General features: G+C 35.2%; 1 protein-coding gene across 3 annotated transcripts in view; it reads right to left on the bottom strand.

The window, feature by feature from the left end:
* The window catches only part of HACE1 (HECT domain and ankyrin repeat containing E3 ubiquitin protein ligase 1), a 47386-nt gene that overhangs the window by 23183 nt on the left and 9059 nt on the right, over positions 1-15144 (bottom strand). For 2 of the 3 annotated variants that reach the window (XM_031610758.2, XM_031610760.2), the window contains 6 exons: positions 14331-14413; positions 12191-12287; positions 9647-9748; positions 7886-7992; positions 4608-4854; positions 119-456 (listed from right to left, as the gene is read on the bottom strand). In XM_031610758.2, the coding sequence (XP_031466618.2) occupies positions 119-456; positions 4608-4854; positions 7886-7992; positions 9647-9748; positions 12191-12287; positions 14331-14413 (974 nt within the window). The remainder of the gene's footprint in view (positions 1-118; positions 457-4607; positions 4855-7885; positions 7993-9646; positions 9749-12190; positions 12288-14330; positions 14414-15144) is intronic. The other variant, XM_031610759.2, reaches the window with a different exon arrangement.

Genomic DNA, 15144 nt, shown 5'->3' with positions numbered 1-15144 from the left:
AGGAAGTATGCCCTTGACTGCCATTAATATCATCTGGTCAGCACCAACACTCTTCCAAGAAAGCATATATGATTTAAAAAAATGTAATAGCTTAGTTAACGAACAGTATCCTCCTTACCCCTGAGGCATCTGACAGGAGCAGCACATATAAAATGCTTGAATGACAGCACTTAGCCTGTTTGCTGTCATGGAGATAACATCCTGGCCATCAGCATAAGCTTCCTGCTTCCCCGCAACTTCATATGTTTTTGAGTCCCCTGTGTCAGTGGATAGCTCTTTTCTGCTCTCTGTTCCTGCAGCAGCAAAGGAAGGCGTAGGAGTAGCATCCTGGTGATCTGGTCCTTTTTGCTTCAGCAAAATAGAGGTAATGTTGGCAGAGTCCCTTTTGTTTTTCATCAGCTCTGTGGCTATAAGAACTAGCCATTCGTCTAATGAGTGCCAGAGCAGTTCCAGTGGCTGCAATATAATACGCAAAAAAAAAGACAAAAAAAACCCAAACATATTCACATTAGATAATATGATCATCACATCATTAATATTAAGGCAAATAAACATCATTCACATTTAAAAGTGATTCACATTTAAAAGTATTTAAAAGTTCTAAATAATACTTCAGAAGTCACATTAGACATAAGGCTAAAATATACCTAAAAATTCCCTACTTGTAGCCACAAGCACAAAGAGAAAATTCCATATAGAATGAAAATCAAGGAAGAGACAGAAACAAAAGTAAAATAATTTAAAGAAGGGTCAAACACTGGACTGTTTAACACAGTTTGGCTTCACTGTTCTTACACAGCACAGTTCTGCCCAACAGCTGCATTCAGTCAAAGACACTAAAGCACACCTCCAGTTTTAAGAATAAGAGCTTATCAGTGCTTTCTTAAGGTCCTGGTCAAAAAAGCTCCTCATACAAGGTGGATAGAGCAAGCCCTAAACAGAGCCAAAGATTCAGATTGATACATGCATCTAGTAAATTGTGCTTTATGCACAGCATGAGATCATACAGCTCATTTTGATAGTATCCAAGATGTCTCAGATTGGGGATCACTAATACCTTTCTAAAATAAAAATAATATTAGTAGGATGTCACAGCAATTTGTAAAGCTATGCATTTCATTTGAACAAAGTCACTTTTCACTCACTACGAATATAATGAAAACCTGGCACAATTGCATTGTTACGCATTTGCTCTCAGGTGCAGGCCTACAGCAGAGAATAGGAAGAGCTGAGACACTTGTGGCTTCCTCACAGGCATTTCAAAAACATCGGGCCCAACTGTGCTACTCCTTAATGCTGCTTAAGTGGACATTTCACAAGTGTACATTCAATGAGTACAGGGAGAAGCTATCCATAATGTTCCAAAATCAAAAGTGAACACATTCTCTTTTCCATATATTACTGTTAAATCAACATTTTTAACCAATTTAGGAATTTAAGGACTTAACAGGTACTGAAAAGTACATTCTCAACATCTAACCTTTAAATATTAAGGGCTATTTGCAGCAGAGAGTATTGGGAGTCTAGATTATTTGGAGCACTGTCACTATACCTAATAACCATATGCTCTCAGAACAAATTAATTCCCATATGAAAGCTGTGTATTAAAAACTCTTGTTGAAGTTTCCTGTTAAAAAACTCCAACATTTCCATTTTCTCCAATAAGATATTTAAGAAAAGAAAGCCAGTCTGCTCTCCATGTCTGGTACTGGTATTGTTCTACATACCACATGAAACTAATTTCTTGTCCCCCTAGCAACCACAATTCTCTCTAGATGGCCTATGGTGAATTACATAAAAAGAACTTCAGTAAAGCAGAGATAGCCCTGTGGTTTTCTTATTCTTGCCAAGAAATAACATTCCTCAGCAGCCTCAGATCAAGATATATTCACCTTTTCAATTTCACTCTAGATTACAATAACTCTTCAAAAAAAAAAATAATAATAATAATCCAAAATTCGTAAGACAGGTGGTAAAGTTACTAAGAATTTCTGACATGGTCCCAAGTATGTTCAAACAGTACACTAATATAAGAAAACTGTAACAGTGTTGAAAAAAGAGAAAAAAAGTTTTTCTTAATTTCTTATACTGGATAAAGCATGTTTTTGCATCAGCTTTTTAAAAATCATCATATTCAGACCTACTTGAAAATAAAGGGAATGTGTTCAGAAGAAAGGAAAAAAAGAAGTCAGCAACACCTGAAATTGTTCCTCCGTGTATCTCACACGGGTACCATAAGACAGAACTCCTGCCACTGCTACCCCAATAACATCCTCCAAATGAAAGTTTCCCAATCCATTCTCAAATTGAGACAGTATTGGACAAATAACTAGCATCCCATACAGTAAAATAAGACAATACCTATAGGTCTTTACTTGTTCAAATAAACAGCATTTGAAGAAAGTACTAGTGATGCTAGTACCAATCAAGATAGACAACTCCCAGGTCTCTTTGATAATATAGAGATATAACGAGGCACTCTCCCCTCTCCTGAAAAGGAGTAATGAGTCCCCAACATTTTCAAAGAAAGAACAAAAAAAAAAGATAGAAAGGGAACACAATAATAGAAGAGAAAGGAAAGTCAAGCAACTGACTTAGAATTATCTTATCTCGTAGTAACTAGTTTTTGCACATCCAGAAAAGTCTAATCCAACTGCAACTAAGATTAAAATTGTACTGCCAGACCAGTGTACTCCATTCCTAAACCAGAACAAACTCCCATCAATTATTTTACATTTTTTACTCTAAAACTTAATATCATGGAGAAAGAAAGCACTGGCCCTAAGGAAGGGCTGCCCCAGTTTTAAAGCTTCTAAAATAAATTAAAAAGTAACAATAATAAATTTTAAAACCTCATGAATATTTTGCTTTGTTAGTTCATGCAACAATAGTATGTATTCTTCTCTTTCATTAAAATAACTTTAAAATTGTTTTTACAGAACTCAGAATTACTGGTATTTTCTGGGACAGTTGTGCCAGTTGTGTAATATTTGTCTACTGCACAAGACTAACCTACAGATCAAATGGAGAAACAATTCCTCCAGCACATAAATTGGTATGGCCACACAGGTAAGTAACTTTGCTGAAATGCAGCTTCCTTCACAAATTGTGGTATTTTAATTTTATTTTTACTTTTTTTTTTAATAATGAGTTTTGAAATGATCTCCAGTTGAAGAGAAAGTGCTTTCTGTTGTAGTCTATAAGCCAGAACAAAATGTAAAGTTAAGCTACTCCCAAGAAAAAAAGAAGAAAGGTAACAGTATCTGTCCAACCTCCTCACCACAAATATTTCTGTATTAACTGTGTTTAGCATCATACACTTGCTGTTTGATCTGGTACATTTAAACAAGTTTTCAACAAAAGTGTTAAAAAATGATGTCTTCAATAAAATTACTCTTGTCATTTGGGTAATGCTTTGATTTTTGAAAAGGAATGAACATATGGTTAAATTCACAAAGTGCCAATTTAGTTCAACACGTTTTAATGAATAACCCTAAAGGACAAATATTACACTGCATACAGTATGATGCATTACATTTTGCACAAGTATTTTTCATATTTAAGCTCTAGTCTCATATTAATCATACAAATGAATTTGTTATTAAAACTATTTTCCTATTTAAAAAGTAACATTTGTTTTCCAAATACTCTACTGTTTTTCTTCCTTCTGAGGAAAGAAACAACCAAAAATTAAGGTAAATAACTAAACATAGCTGTAATTAGTGTCATCTTTCATGAACTTATTAACATAGCTCTGTTTAAAATTCACTAGAAGTAATCTGATAAACATATCAAATCACAAAAAAAAAGCAGTAATTTCAAAATACCCACATTTTTATAACACCTGATAGAAATGTGAAGGTTAAAAAATATTCTCATCATTTAATCATTGGCTTCTAAATTTTGTGATATGAACTGTGCCATCAAGAGGATGGAAGAAGAAATTAAAACAGAAAAGAAAAAAAAGACTATCTTTCAGCTGTTTTCTTTAGGTGCTCTGAATAGCTTATCAGTTATACTCCCAATGCAGTGGCACTGCAGGAAACTGAGACTGCTTTACAGAAAGTAAAGATACAATTTTTGACAGGATTCCTCACAAACAAGTATTTAAAAAAACTTTAGAAATTAAACACCTAAATACCCAGAGCCTAAAGCACATTTTTTGAAAGCAGCTATAAATCAAGAACCTTTCAAGGGAAGTAGTAAGCTATACATTTTAAAGCATATAATAATAACATTCAAGAATAACTTGGGAAAAAAAAAATCATGATCAGAGTGAAAACAATAAATAGATTAGAAATTAAGAACTCCTAATTTTGAAGCAACATTAATACAATCATTTTTACATTGCTTAATACTACCACATTTTGAGATCACTACATTCTTAAATAAAATGTTTATAATAAAACCGAAGTTTACCAAGACCAGTTAAGAACTAAGTATTTAACATCTAATAAAGAAAACATCAAAATGAAACAAGAAATAAACATAAATAATAAGGTGAAATGTGCATTAGCGTTTAAATGAATTCAGTGAAAAAAACAACTAAACAAAAGGAAAGAGTCAGGATTAACTTAAGAAGGGATAGGGACATCAACCAAACTTACTTCCTGTTCATGAGATGTCTGATTAATGAATGCATGCTTTGTGAAATTCATCTCTTTAACGTCTATCTTCCTAACAACATCATATACTTTTCTGACCTTGAACACCTGACTTCTTGGAGTTTTATTTCCATTGTAGCCCATGTCATTTCCATTACTGGGAGAGGATGGGCCAATGCGAAAGACATGACAAAATATCCTCACGATCCTTAAGAGACTCTTCATTTGAGCTTCATAATTACTTGACAAGCTGAGGGAAAAAATGGAATATTTAAGTTTCTTTTCCTAGATGAAACAAAGTTGTATATTAAGGAGTAAGCAATCTAATGTTAAGGTCTGACACACATGCTGAAAAAAAAAGTCCTTGTTTTTAAACCCTAACATATTTGAACTTTTATTTCCTGCACAAGTCATGGGTAAGAAATCCAGCTTATTACAGTAAAGATCTCAATGTATGAAACAAATTGGGTTAACCAGTTGAAAACATTTTTCATTCCAGAAGGGAATCACATATAATGGTAAAATTGTAATAATTAATCAGATTTACCACCACAGGTCATCCATAACCCAAGTCCTGTCCTAAATGTCTATTAATTATCTTAATCAGCTAAGGGGTCAGGATGATAAATGTCACTGTTTGTTTTCTTTTTTTACAGGGAAAACAAGTGACCTAGAAGATAAAACATAAGAGCATTGGGTTTTTACTTATTTATTTAATATATACAAGTTTTATGCTTTATTAACTGGCGAACACTGAAATCAGTAAGAAGTCCTTCACCACAAACACAGTGTAGAATTAGAGACACTCATGAGTTTGTGAACAAGTGGAATATTCTTATTCAAACTTAACTTTTGTTTTAAATTCCAAGAGGTAAGAATTTGTCAATCCTGAACACACACACAAAACTGCAAGAAATTAAAATTTCTTTTAATGAAATCTACACAGTTCTGAGAGCAGCCCTTTGGAAAAGGATTTGGTGGTGCTAGTGGATGAAAAGCTTGACATGAGCCAGCAATGTGTGCTTGCAGCCTAGAAAGACAGCCTTACCCTGGGCTTCATCAAAAGAGGGGTAGTCAGCAGGACAAGGGAGGCAACTGTGCCCCCCTGCTCCAACCTTGTGAGACCCACCTGAAGTACTGCATCCAGGCCTGAGGCCCCAACATCAGCTGGACATGGACTTGTAGCCCTACTCTGGATTCACTCCAACAAAGATGCTCAAAGGGCTAAAGCCCCTCTCATAAGAAGGGTGATGTTCAGCCTGGAGAAGAGAAGGCTCCTCATTACAGCCTTCCAGTACTTAAAGGGACCTACTGGGAAGGTAGGGAGGGACTCTTTATTGGGGAGTGTACCAACTGGGCAAGGGATAATTACTTTAAACTAAAAGAGGGGAGATTTAATTTAGATATTTGGAAGAAACTCTTTCCTCAAAGGGTGGTGAGGCATTGGAACAGGGTGCCCAGAAAAGTTGTGGAAATTCCACCCCTCTAAGTGTTCAGAGCCAGGTTCGATGGACCATGAGCAACTTGATTCACTGGGAAATGTCCCTGCCCACAACAGGGGGTTGGAACTACATGCTCTTAAAGGTCCCTTCCAACCTAAACCATTCTATGATACACATATTTGTGTATTTATGCATATTTATAAGGAGGTATATATTCAGTTTTATCCTTGAAGTACTTGCTTTCTAACGATAAGATCAACATGCACCAGAACACTGACACCCTTAGAGGATGCATATCTCTGATGCAATTACTAATCCGCTAGTTCACAGCTGGTTCCAATCTACCTAAATTTAAGCAACTAATTATACTTCTGAACAAAGCTCTTTCCTCAGTGCTCCGCAGGGAAATTTTTTAAAGCAACTCAAACTTTAAAAATGAAAAAATCCCACTGAAACATGCACAATAGAATTAGACATACAACGTAGCACTCAAGTTTAAACAGCATTAAAAATTTCTAACATTAGTTACACATAATATTGTTGGAACAGTGCTTAGGACAACTGTAGCATCACAGTACCTTTACCATGACTTTGCTTCCTCCTACATATGGGTTAAAAAAAAAAAAAATCAAAAGACTTATTGTTTACTGCATAACATTCTAATGACTACCAATTAGGTGTTAATAAGAAAAAAAATACACCTGCACACCTACTTAAGGAAACTACTACACAACTACTACAGAAAGCACAACTTTCCTGCCATGATTTTGATTTAAACTGTCAATAAATCAATTATCCTTCAATAAAGATAAGAATGGCAAACACAGCAAGAATGAGAAAGTTTAATTTTCAACTTGGTAACATAAATTTCCTGACTGGCTGGCCTTATTTGAACTGTTAACAGAAGTTCTGGTTCTGCAGGACACCCTCAGTACAGGCATACCCAGAAATGCCAGCCCATCCAACTGAATGCTTCTAATTTGTCTTCAGCCTGAGCTAGACAATTCACATTCAGCAACTACAGAAGCACATAGCAGCTCATATTCTGTGACACGTACAAGCTGTTCCTACAGTCTGTTTCTACAGCCATACTGAGAAAATGTTGCTCAATATAATGGAGCAATAACAGTAATAAATCAAAAAGAAATGCAAAATCGTCAGTTTAATTTACATTAAACACATTTGAAGTTCCAACACATTACAGATGAGGTGTTTTGCACAAACTGCCTTTAACAGATGCCACAAAAATTAGTAAAGCATACTAGGAAAACACACTTGCCTATTTCACATGCTTCTTCAACTAACTGCTACTTGCACTGCTGAGATAGCACACTGTTGATGCTGGTTTTTGCTTTGGTGCAGTACAGGTGCTTTCATACATATATTAGTAAACATGGAAGACAACCAGAGCCATCAGGCATGATTCAAGTGCCTGAAAAAAACAAAATTCTTCTCAGGCATACCAGGAAAGCATGCAGAAAGTAAAGAAAAATTGTGAGGAAAAAAGGACAGGGGCTGGGAAGTAATAATGATGGCTAACTAAAAAGTTTCCCTTTCTAAAACTGACAGAGCTGCGTTAAACTTATTTTTTTTAAAAATGTCACTTCTCTGCAACTCAATCTTCCTGGTGCTAACAGCTATACAAGGAGGATAACAACTTTCTCTAATGACATCCTTGTGAAGACAGTGATCTAAGCAGATCCTGTTATACAGAATTAGATATGAGATCCATTTACTCCAGCATGTGCCCAACATCAGATGGTTTAGATTATCAAACCTATTAAGTGGCAAGAACTACCTGGTAGCTTATCAACCAATTTATAATCCTCTCATACTTACCTAAGTAGTTTGTGACCATTAGTTGTAGCAACTTCAGCAAGACTTGTCAGGATTTTAAGATACTGGCTTTCACTCTGCTGAGACAAATGTTCCAGAACTTGCCGCAACTGAGTTCATTAAAACAAAAGAGATTGCATAGAGTGTCAGACCAAAGTTTAATTTAGAATATTATTACACAATCTAGCTCTAATTCCTAGAAACATTAACGTACATTCCTCTGTTGCTGAACAATTAATCTAACCTTAGTTAACATTTTATTAACTCCTCTGTTGTACCCCTCTCTTTATCCTAGGCATTTTCTCACAGAAGAACTAACTCCAGTGACACCATTCATCGTGCATTCCTACAATCTTCTCATTTACTTCACTTCTGTCACCCCCACTTTCAGAAGGTTCAGTAATCCTTCTCATAGAACTGCAGGAAGGCAAAAAGAAAAGGAACCTCACAAAGGCAATCTAGCCCAACACTCTGATCCTATGATAAGAGCTACTTACTGATCCAAAATATTTTGTCTAATTTGCCTAGTTTATTTTTAAACACTTACATGTCTGAAGGCAGCTTCATCAAGTTCTTTTCTAATACTCCACTAACCTTAACTATGTGAAAGTTTTTCTCAGTGCTAAGTTGAATCACTAGCTACAAATATCTAAGGCAAAATTTTTCTTACTGTAAAAAATTATTGAGCAGCCATCTACAAACTTCAGACAGTCAGCAAGCCTCTTCCTATCCCAAACTTCTTTACACTACATAACTGTAACGCTTTCAATCTTTTTATAGCAGTCATTTCTTGTGTTTATTATTTTCTTTAAATTCTCAGGAGTCTTCATCTTTCTCTGAACACAGTTTCCAAAGCTAGATGCAATATTTCAGCAAAAGAGAACTTGTGCAGCAGGACTGCTTTGCATGTCTTAAAGGAAACAGAAGTTCCTTCCTTCTTCCTCACTCTCACAAACTGAAAAACATGATGCCAATGTGTCAGCACAACTTGTAGCCTACAACAAATGTCACATCCTTTTCTACAGAGCTGCTCCACAGGCAGCAGCTTCTCATAATCTGTTTCAACACTGATTGTTCCTACATAAGTACAGGAGCATTGTACTTGCCCCTCCCCCCTCCCCCCCCCTTCTTCTTCTTATTTTTTTTTTTTTTACAAGAAACATAACTATACAATGAATCATCTAATATGTTTTACAAGGTCTTCCATTCAGATCTGACTTCACACACACTACCACGATTAATCAGATGGAACACCCATTTTCCTTGCTTATTGTCTTCACTTCTGCAATACATGATAGTGTGCTTTGTCATTTATCTTTCTGTGGAAAGTCATTTTTGTTCCATGGTTTTAATCCTTTAACATTCTCTCTTATTTGAAGTCATCTACTCCATCTCTCCATGTTTCTAAAATACACCCTGAGAATTCTCATCTCTGTATCATTGTACTTTATAAAATTCTACACTATTTCAGAAATTTAAGCACTGTTTCTATAGAGACTTATATGTTCTCAACCTTGTAGTGGAAGTAATGGGATTACAGAAAACAAAAACTTCCAAAATCTAGTAAACCAAGTTCAGTGAAGTGGCAGCCAATACTTTACTAAAGTAAACTATTTTTCTTTTTAGTCTTAAAATCCGCAAGATTGTTTGCAATTACTTTCAAATAAACAAAATATTAAAACAAAATTATCTAAATTGGGAAAGAAGAAAAATAACCCATACTACACTTCCCTGCTAGATCTACAAAACATACTACCATATTACCATGTTTTCCCGTAGATCTTCATTCTGAGTCATTTGAATTATTGTCTGGAAAAGTCGAGGATGGTACTGTATTAAGACTTCACAAGTCTCTCCATATCCACCCTAAAAAGCAATAGTTCAAAACAATTTTTAATTAAAAGTAGTACTCAAATTGGGCTTTACCCTAATATAGGCATTAAGACCTACTGAGAATTACAATTATTTAAAGTAACACCGACTACAGAAATCCAGTCTTAAAGTAAACTCAAAGTCAATAAAGCATCAATGTTAGACATCACTAAATGTTTGGGAGAAGACAGAATCAAGTTATTTCAGTATATTAGATCAAACATTCCTTGTATTATTATTATTTTTTTTAAGAGTGTGGATAAGTTCTTCTACCTGGAAAATCAAAGTTAGCTGACACTTAAACATTTCTTTCCCAGCAACTCACCAAAGAGATTAAATACTGTGCAATATTTAGCTTCTCTGCTGATCGATGATACCAGTTCACCTAATAACACCCAGAATTTACTCCTTTGAAACAAATCTTTCCCCAAAGTTTCATAAGGTACAAATCTGATTTGCTAAACTAAAAATAAGATAAACATACAGAAAGGTTATTTAACTTCAAAATGAATACACATGTATGATTCCACACGTGCTCCAGATCAATAGTGTTAACCAGCTTAACATTTTTCTCAGTTTTGCTATTGGGAAAGAACAGAACTTGAATGTGTGGTTTGTTTCTATCAAATCTTATTCAACACAGCTGCAACTTTAAAAGGACACCTAGCAGCTGAATAGACAGCTGGAAAGATGTACTTTATTAAAAGCTGTAACTCCAGAGGATCCTTCTCTGTACATGACAGTTTAGAATGCACTTCAGTGATAGGAGATTCATTGATTAGATTGACTAAATCACTCCTACTGCCAAGAACTTAAGTATTAAAATCAAAACCATTCTTAATCCTCAAGAATTAATGAATGTCATCTCTTTAAAAGCAAGATTATACCACACTAGCAAGAAATACAAAGATTCATAATCTCAGTCCTCCTAAAGCATGAACCTACTTTGAAAATCTAATCCATAATCAAAGAACAAAACTATTGATGTAAAAGGAAAGAATATATTTTGTTTTCTCCTTTTTTACTCAGCAGCTTGTCTTGTCTAGAGGATCTCAAATGCAGTATTATCATCCCTACAAAACAGCAAACACCAGGTGTCACTACTCACAACTTCAGAAAAAAAACAGAATTTTGAGGCAGTGTTCATCCCTCTACTTCCCTAGGGATTGTAAATCTGAAAACTAAAGCAGTAATTTGAAACTCTAATTACAAAAAAAGAAGTAAGAATAGTATTATTAAGTATATACTTCTATACTTTCTTACAGTTTTGTGGATGTAAGAAGCCTCAAAATCAAGTAGACAGTGTGGTTTTACAGCAAGTCATTCTGCCATAACGATGAAAATATCTACTTCTGAGCTTCACAGAAAAGACAGCAGTGAGACAGTATAGTAAACTAGTACTTCTGAGCAGGCACATTCAATATACTTCATTTATTTTTGATGCCTTACAATGCTTTTAAAGCTTCGGGTTACAGAAGGCATGAGCAAGGGATCTCCTCCAAAACAACCCTCACTATTTTCTAGAGACCTCATTAGAAAAAGATCACTTTAAAATGAAATGCAATTGGATCTACTTCCTGCTCATCAGAGATATCTTTGTCTAAAACACACTTTTGAGGATTTTCCCCTACAGTTATTTGCTGACTTCCCACTTCTTTCCAGCACAAGCCCTCCCAATGGTAACGTGAATCAGATATACATATAGTTGACTCAAACATCACACTCAAATAAGAGATTTTACAGAACATTCAATGCCAGAATTCCTTAAGCCTTAAAAACAGACACAAATGTATAAAAGTACCACCGTCAATATGTAATTAATTTCCTTACATGACAGCATAACCAAGACTCTAAATAAATCTAAAGTCTTTAACAAAGGTACAATATTTTTATTTTTCTAGGGGAAGGCTAAAAAAGAAGGGATTTTAAGAAAAATCTCACAAAACAGTAGAGCAGAACTGAGGACTGATTAGAATTTCTCCTGTCCAAAAGAAATGCTATAAACAGCCTAACTTGATTAAGACTTTTCACAGATTGCCTATGAAATAAGTTTTGCAGAATTAATTATTCCAAAAATATCCCACAGGTGCTGAAGACAGCAGTCATTACCATGTAGACATAACTACTTCAACGGCAGGTCTTAAGCACTTGAGATCCCCACTACCAACATTTGCATAGGGTACAAACTGAAAATTAGCAAAAAAACCTTGCAGTTTCATTGAATATACATACATATATATGTGTATACACACAGAGAGACACACACACACACAGAGACACACACACACACACAGAGACACACGTTGCAATTCTGTTTTGCTGAAGAACTACCATCCTTCTTTGGCCTAAAAATTAAAAAGATAACACTGAGCAATTAATATTGTTAGCAAGTGACAGTTCTTAGGGGAATTGTTCTTAGGGTATTGTTACCAATACCTGTACACAGAGATCCAGTGGAGTAATGCCATTTTTGTCTGGTAAATACTTGGCTCCTCTCATCAAAAGAATCTGTGCAGTGTCTCTCTGACCATGGCTATCCAAAAGAAGAAAGAGTTACAGCAGTTATGCTTTATTATGAGTTATGTTTTACTACACCTAACAAACACAGTCAACAAAAAATTAGGAGAGAATTAATACCATGTAATAAGAAACTAAGAAGAAACATGAGACAGAAGATAACATAACATTCACATGCCCCACCACTACCCTTCCAAATCACTGTAGAAGCCCAGTGGAAAATTAGATATGGCCCATTTATGCAACCAGATTCGTCCTCATCATTCAGAAATGAACAATCCTTGTCTAGCCCGGTAAGCATCTATGAGCTGCATTTCCTGCACCCTGGACAACTTCACAGAGGAAGTATTCTTTGCTAAATTAGCTCTTTGCTCACTCCTAATAGACTTAGGGGGAAAAAAATAATTATTGAACTAATATATTATCTAGTTGCACCAAAACACTTTTCCCTGAAAAAAAATGAAAAATTGAGTACCAGTGATTACGTGTTGACTTAATTAAAAACACTGGAAGCCCAATTGACAACTGCCTTCAAGAATATTTAGTGCATATACTGACAAAAATGTAATACAGAAGTATCTAATGATCATAACCAAAATAAACGACGTAGTATCTAAGGCTACAGATACAAGTTGTCCAATGAAGTTTCAGGTCACAAACAATCCACCTCAATAGTCTCCAGCTGAGTTCACCTCCTCCGTGTCTTTGCAGACCAGGAAACCAACAGGTTAAACTAATGTACCAGACTTGGACCTAACATAAACACACAGTCAGCTACCAGATTTCATATAGGAGCTAAGACTAAGTGCCTTATGAAAGACCTTTTCACTGTAAGCCTCCACACCTTTAAAAACAGGGATATCTGAGTCAGACTTTGAGCACTCATACCCTTTCTCCAGCCATTACCAGATACTGCTAGTGCATTCTGTTCACCCTGTCCTCAGTTAACTTCCTCCCTGGCTGGCAGCACCATCAGTTGGCACTTTTGACAATGAGACATGTTTACTTCCACAATGCACTCTGTCCAGTTTACCCTTCCAGCTGCTCCAATTGTTTGCTTCTAAAAGAATATCACAATGGACTCACAATGCATTCCCTTCCCATGGAAAAACTCTAAGCTGAGACAAAGTTGGTTACATATTTTAAAGTGAGTGTCAAAAGCTAGCAGCTATTTATTCTTTACTTACTTATTCTCTACTTACTTACCAATTGCCAAGAGACTAACTCCAAAGCTCCAGAAACTAAGACTCCCACAATGTAGCTCTTAGCAGGCCACCAGTTCTCCTTTTGTTTTTATTAACATTTAATCATAAGTGAACTATTTATCCTACATTCATAGGCTAAGGATTATAGAATTTCAAACAAAATAACAACAAAAATGGTCCAATTAAAACAAGAAGTCATTTATCATTCAATTTTGAAATAAAGCTGAACAGCATACACTGTAACACCGTAACACACATTAACAAATTGTCAAAAATGCTGTATAAAACTTGTACTTGTACAAAGTATTAAGATAGCTATCATTAGCTTAATTCCTACACCTCAACATGTGGGGTCCTCCCATATTAGGAAAAAAAAATAATTTAGATGATATCTTGAAAATGGCACAAAAGTGATCTGCCTGGCAGACCTGTATTTACAGATGTCCTGGGAAAGTTATCAGTGCTTAGCTATCCACAAGAGCCTAAAGAACAGAATACTGACTCAGTACAAAGAGCTACTTGAATTATTACTATAAAATACACAGGTTTTAAATAGTCACAGGAAAGAGAAAAATATTCATCAAAATAACCTATGTTGATGGATGTCTTCATAAGTCATTGATTCTTGCTGTAACATGCACAGCTATATGTTTAATATATCTATTACAAAGAGGTATAAAAGCCTGAAGAACTAAGGCAAACATTTAGATAAGACACCAAACTACGTTCAAACATGAGGAAAGATTAAATGTAAGTCAGCTTTTATGCTTCCTAATTTTGTACCTTCCCACCACTGTTATTGATTAGGAAAAAAAATACTTTTAGCATGATATTTAAACCATAGGAATATATACCTGCAAGCAAAATAGAGTGGAGTTGCCCCTGACACATTGGGCCTATTTATGTCTGCACCACTATCCAGCAAACACTGTACTGTCTGTAACAGAAAAAAAATACCAACATTAGAGAGACAGGAGCAGAGAAGTCTAATGGCTCAGAACTAGTTAGCATCATACACATCTAATTACACTGAAGGATTTAATTTCTAGCAATGAATCTCAAAAGCAAAAGTTCTGAATACTAGATAGAGAACCATGCTTGTCGGAAGTCATAGATCTTCCTGTTTTAATAACAACACTTCTTACTGAACTTCAGACCCCTGGAATTACAAACAGATGTTTTTGGGTTTGTTTTAACACAGAAGCAAACCTCAGTTTGAGGACTGCTTATCACAAGGTTAAATTTTAAGCACACACAAAAGTAAATGTATATATGTAAGCATAATTTAAAATATTAAAATACTGAGCTGATATTCAAACAACTTTTGCTGTATTCTATTCACGTGAAGTAAATAAGTCTATAGATACTAGTTCTGCAAAATTTCATCTCCAAAGTCAAGATCTGGCAATGACAACAGAAAGGAGTTGCGTAGAAAGATAATTTTTCAAACCATAAGTAGCCTTGAAGACAATCAGTATAACTCAAGATCACTACTCTACTACTACGTGGCTGTGATGCAGTTCAAGCACAAACAGCATCTAGACTTGTACTCTAAGAGCACATATTCAGCCCTACTGCAAGACCATGCCTAAAATTACATTCATGTAGATCAATATATGAAGAGTCCGTGAATTTGTTTACTCCTAATTTTAAACATATATCTGATTC

This window comes from Phasianus colchicus, chromosome 2 (assembly GCF_987193195.1).
Source record: "Phasianus colchicus chromosome 2, bPhaCol1.hap1.1, whole genome shotgun sequence".
Classification (NCBI taxonomy): domain Eukaryota; kingdom Metazoa; phylum Chordata; class Aves; order Galliformes; family Phasianidae; genus Phasianus; species Phasianus colchicus.
Note: the sequence above shows the minus strand (reverse complement) of the source record. Positions and strands in the feature narration are given on the sequence as shown.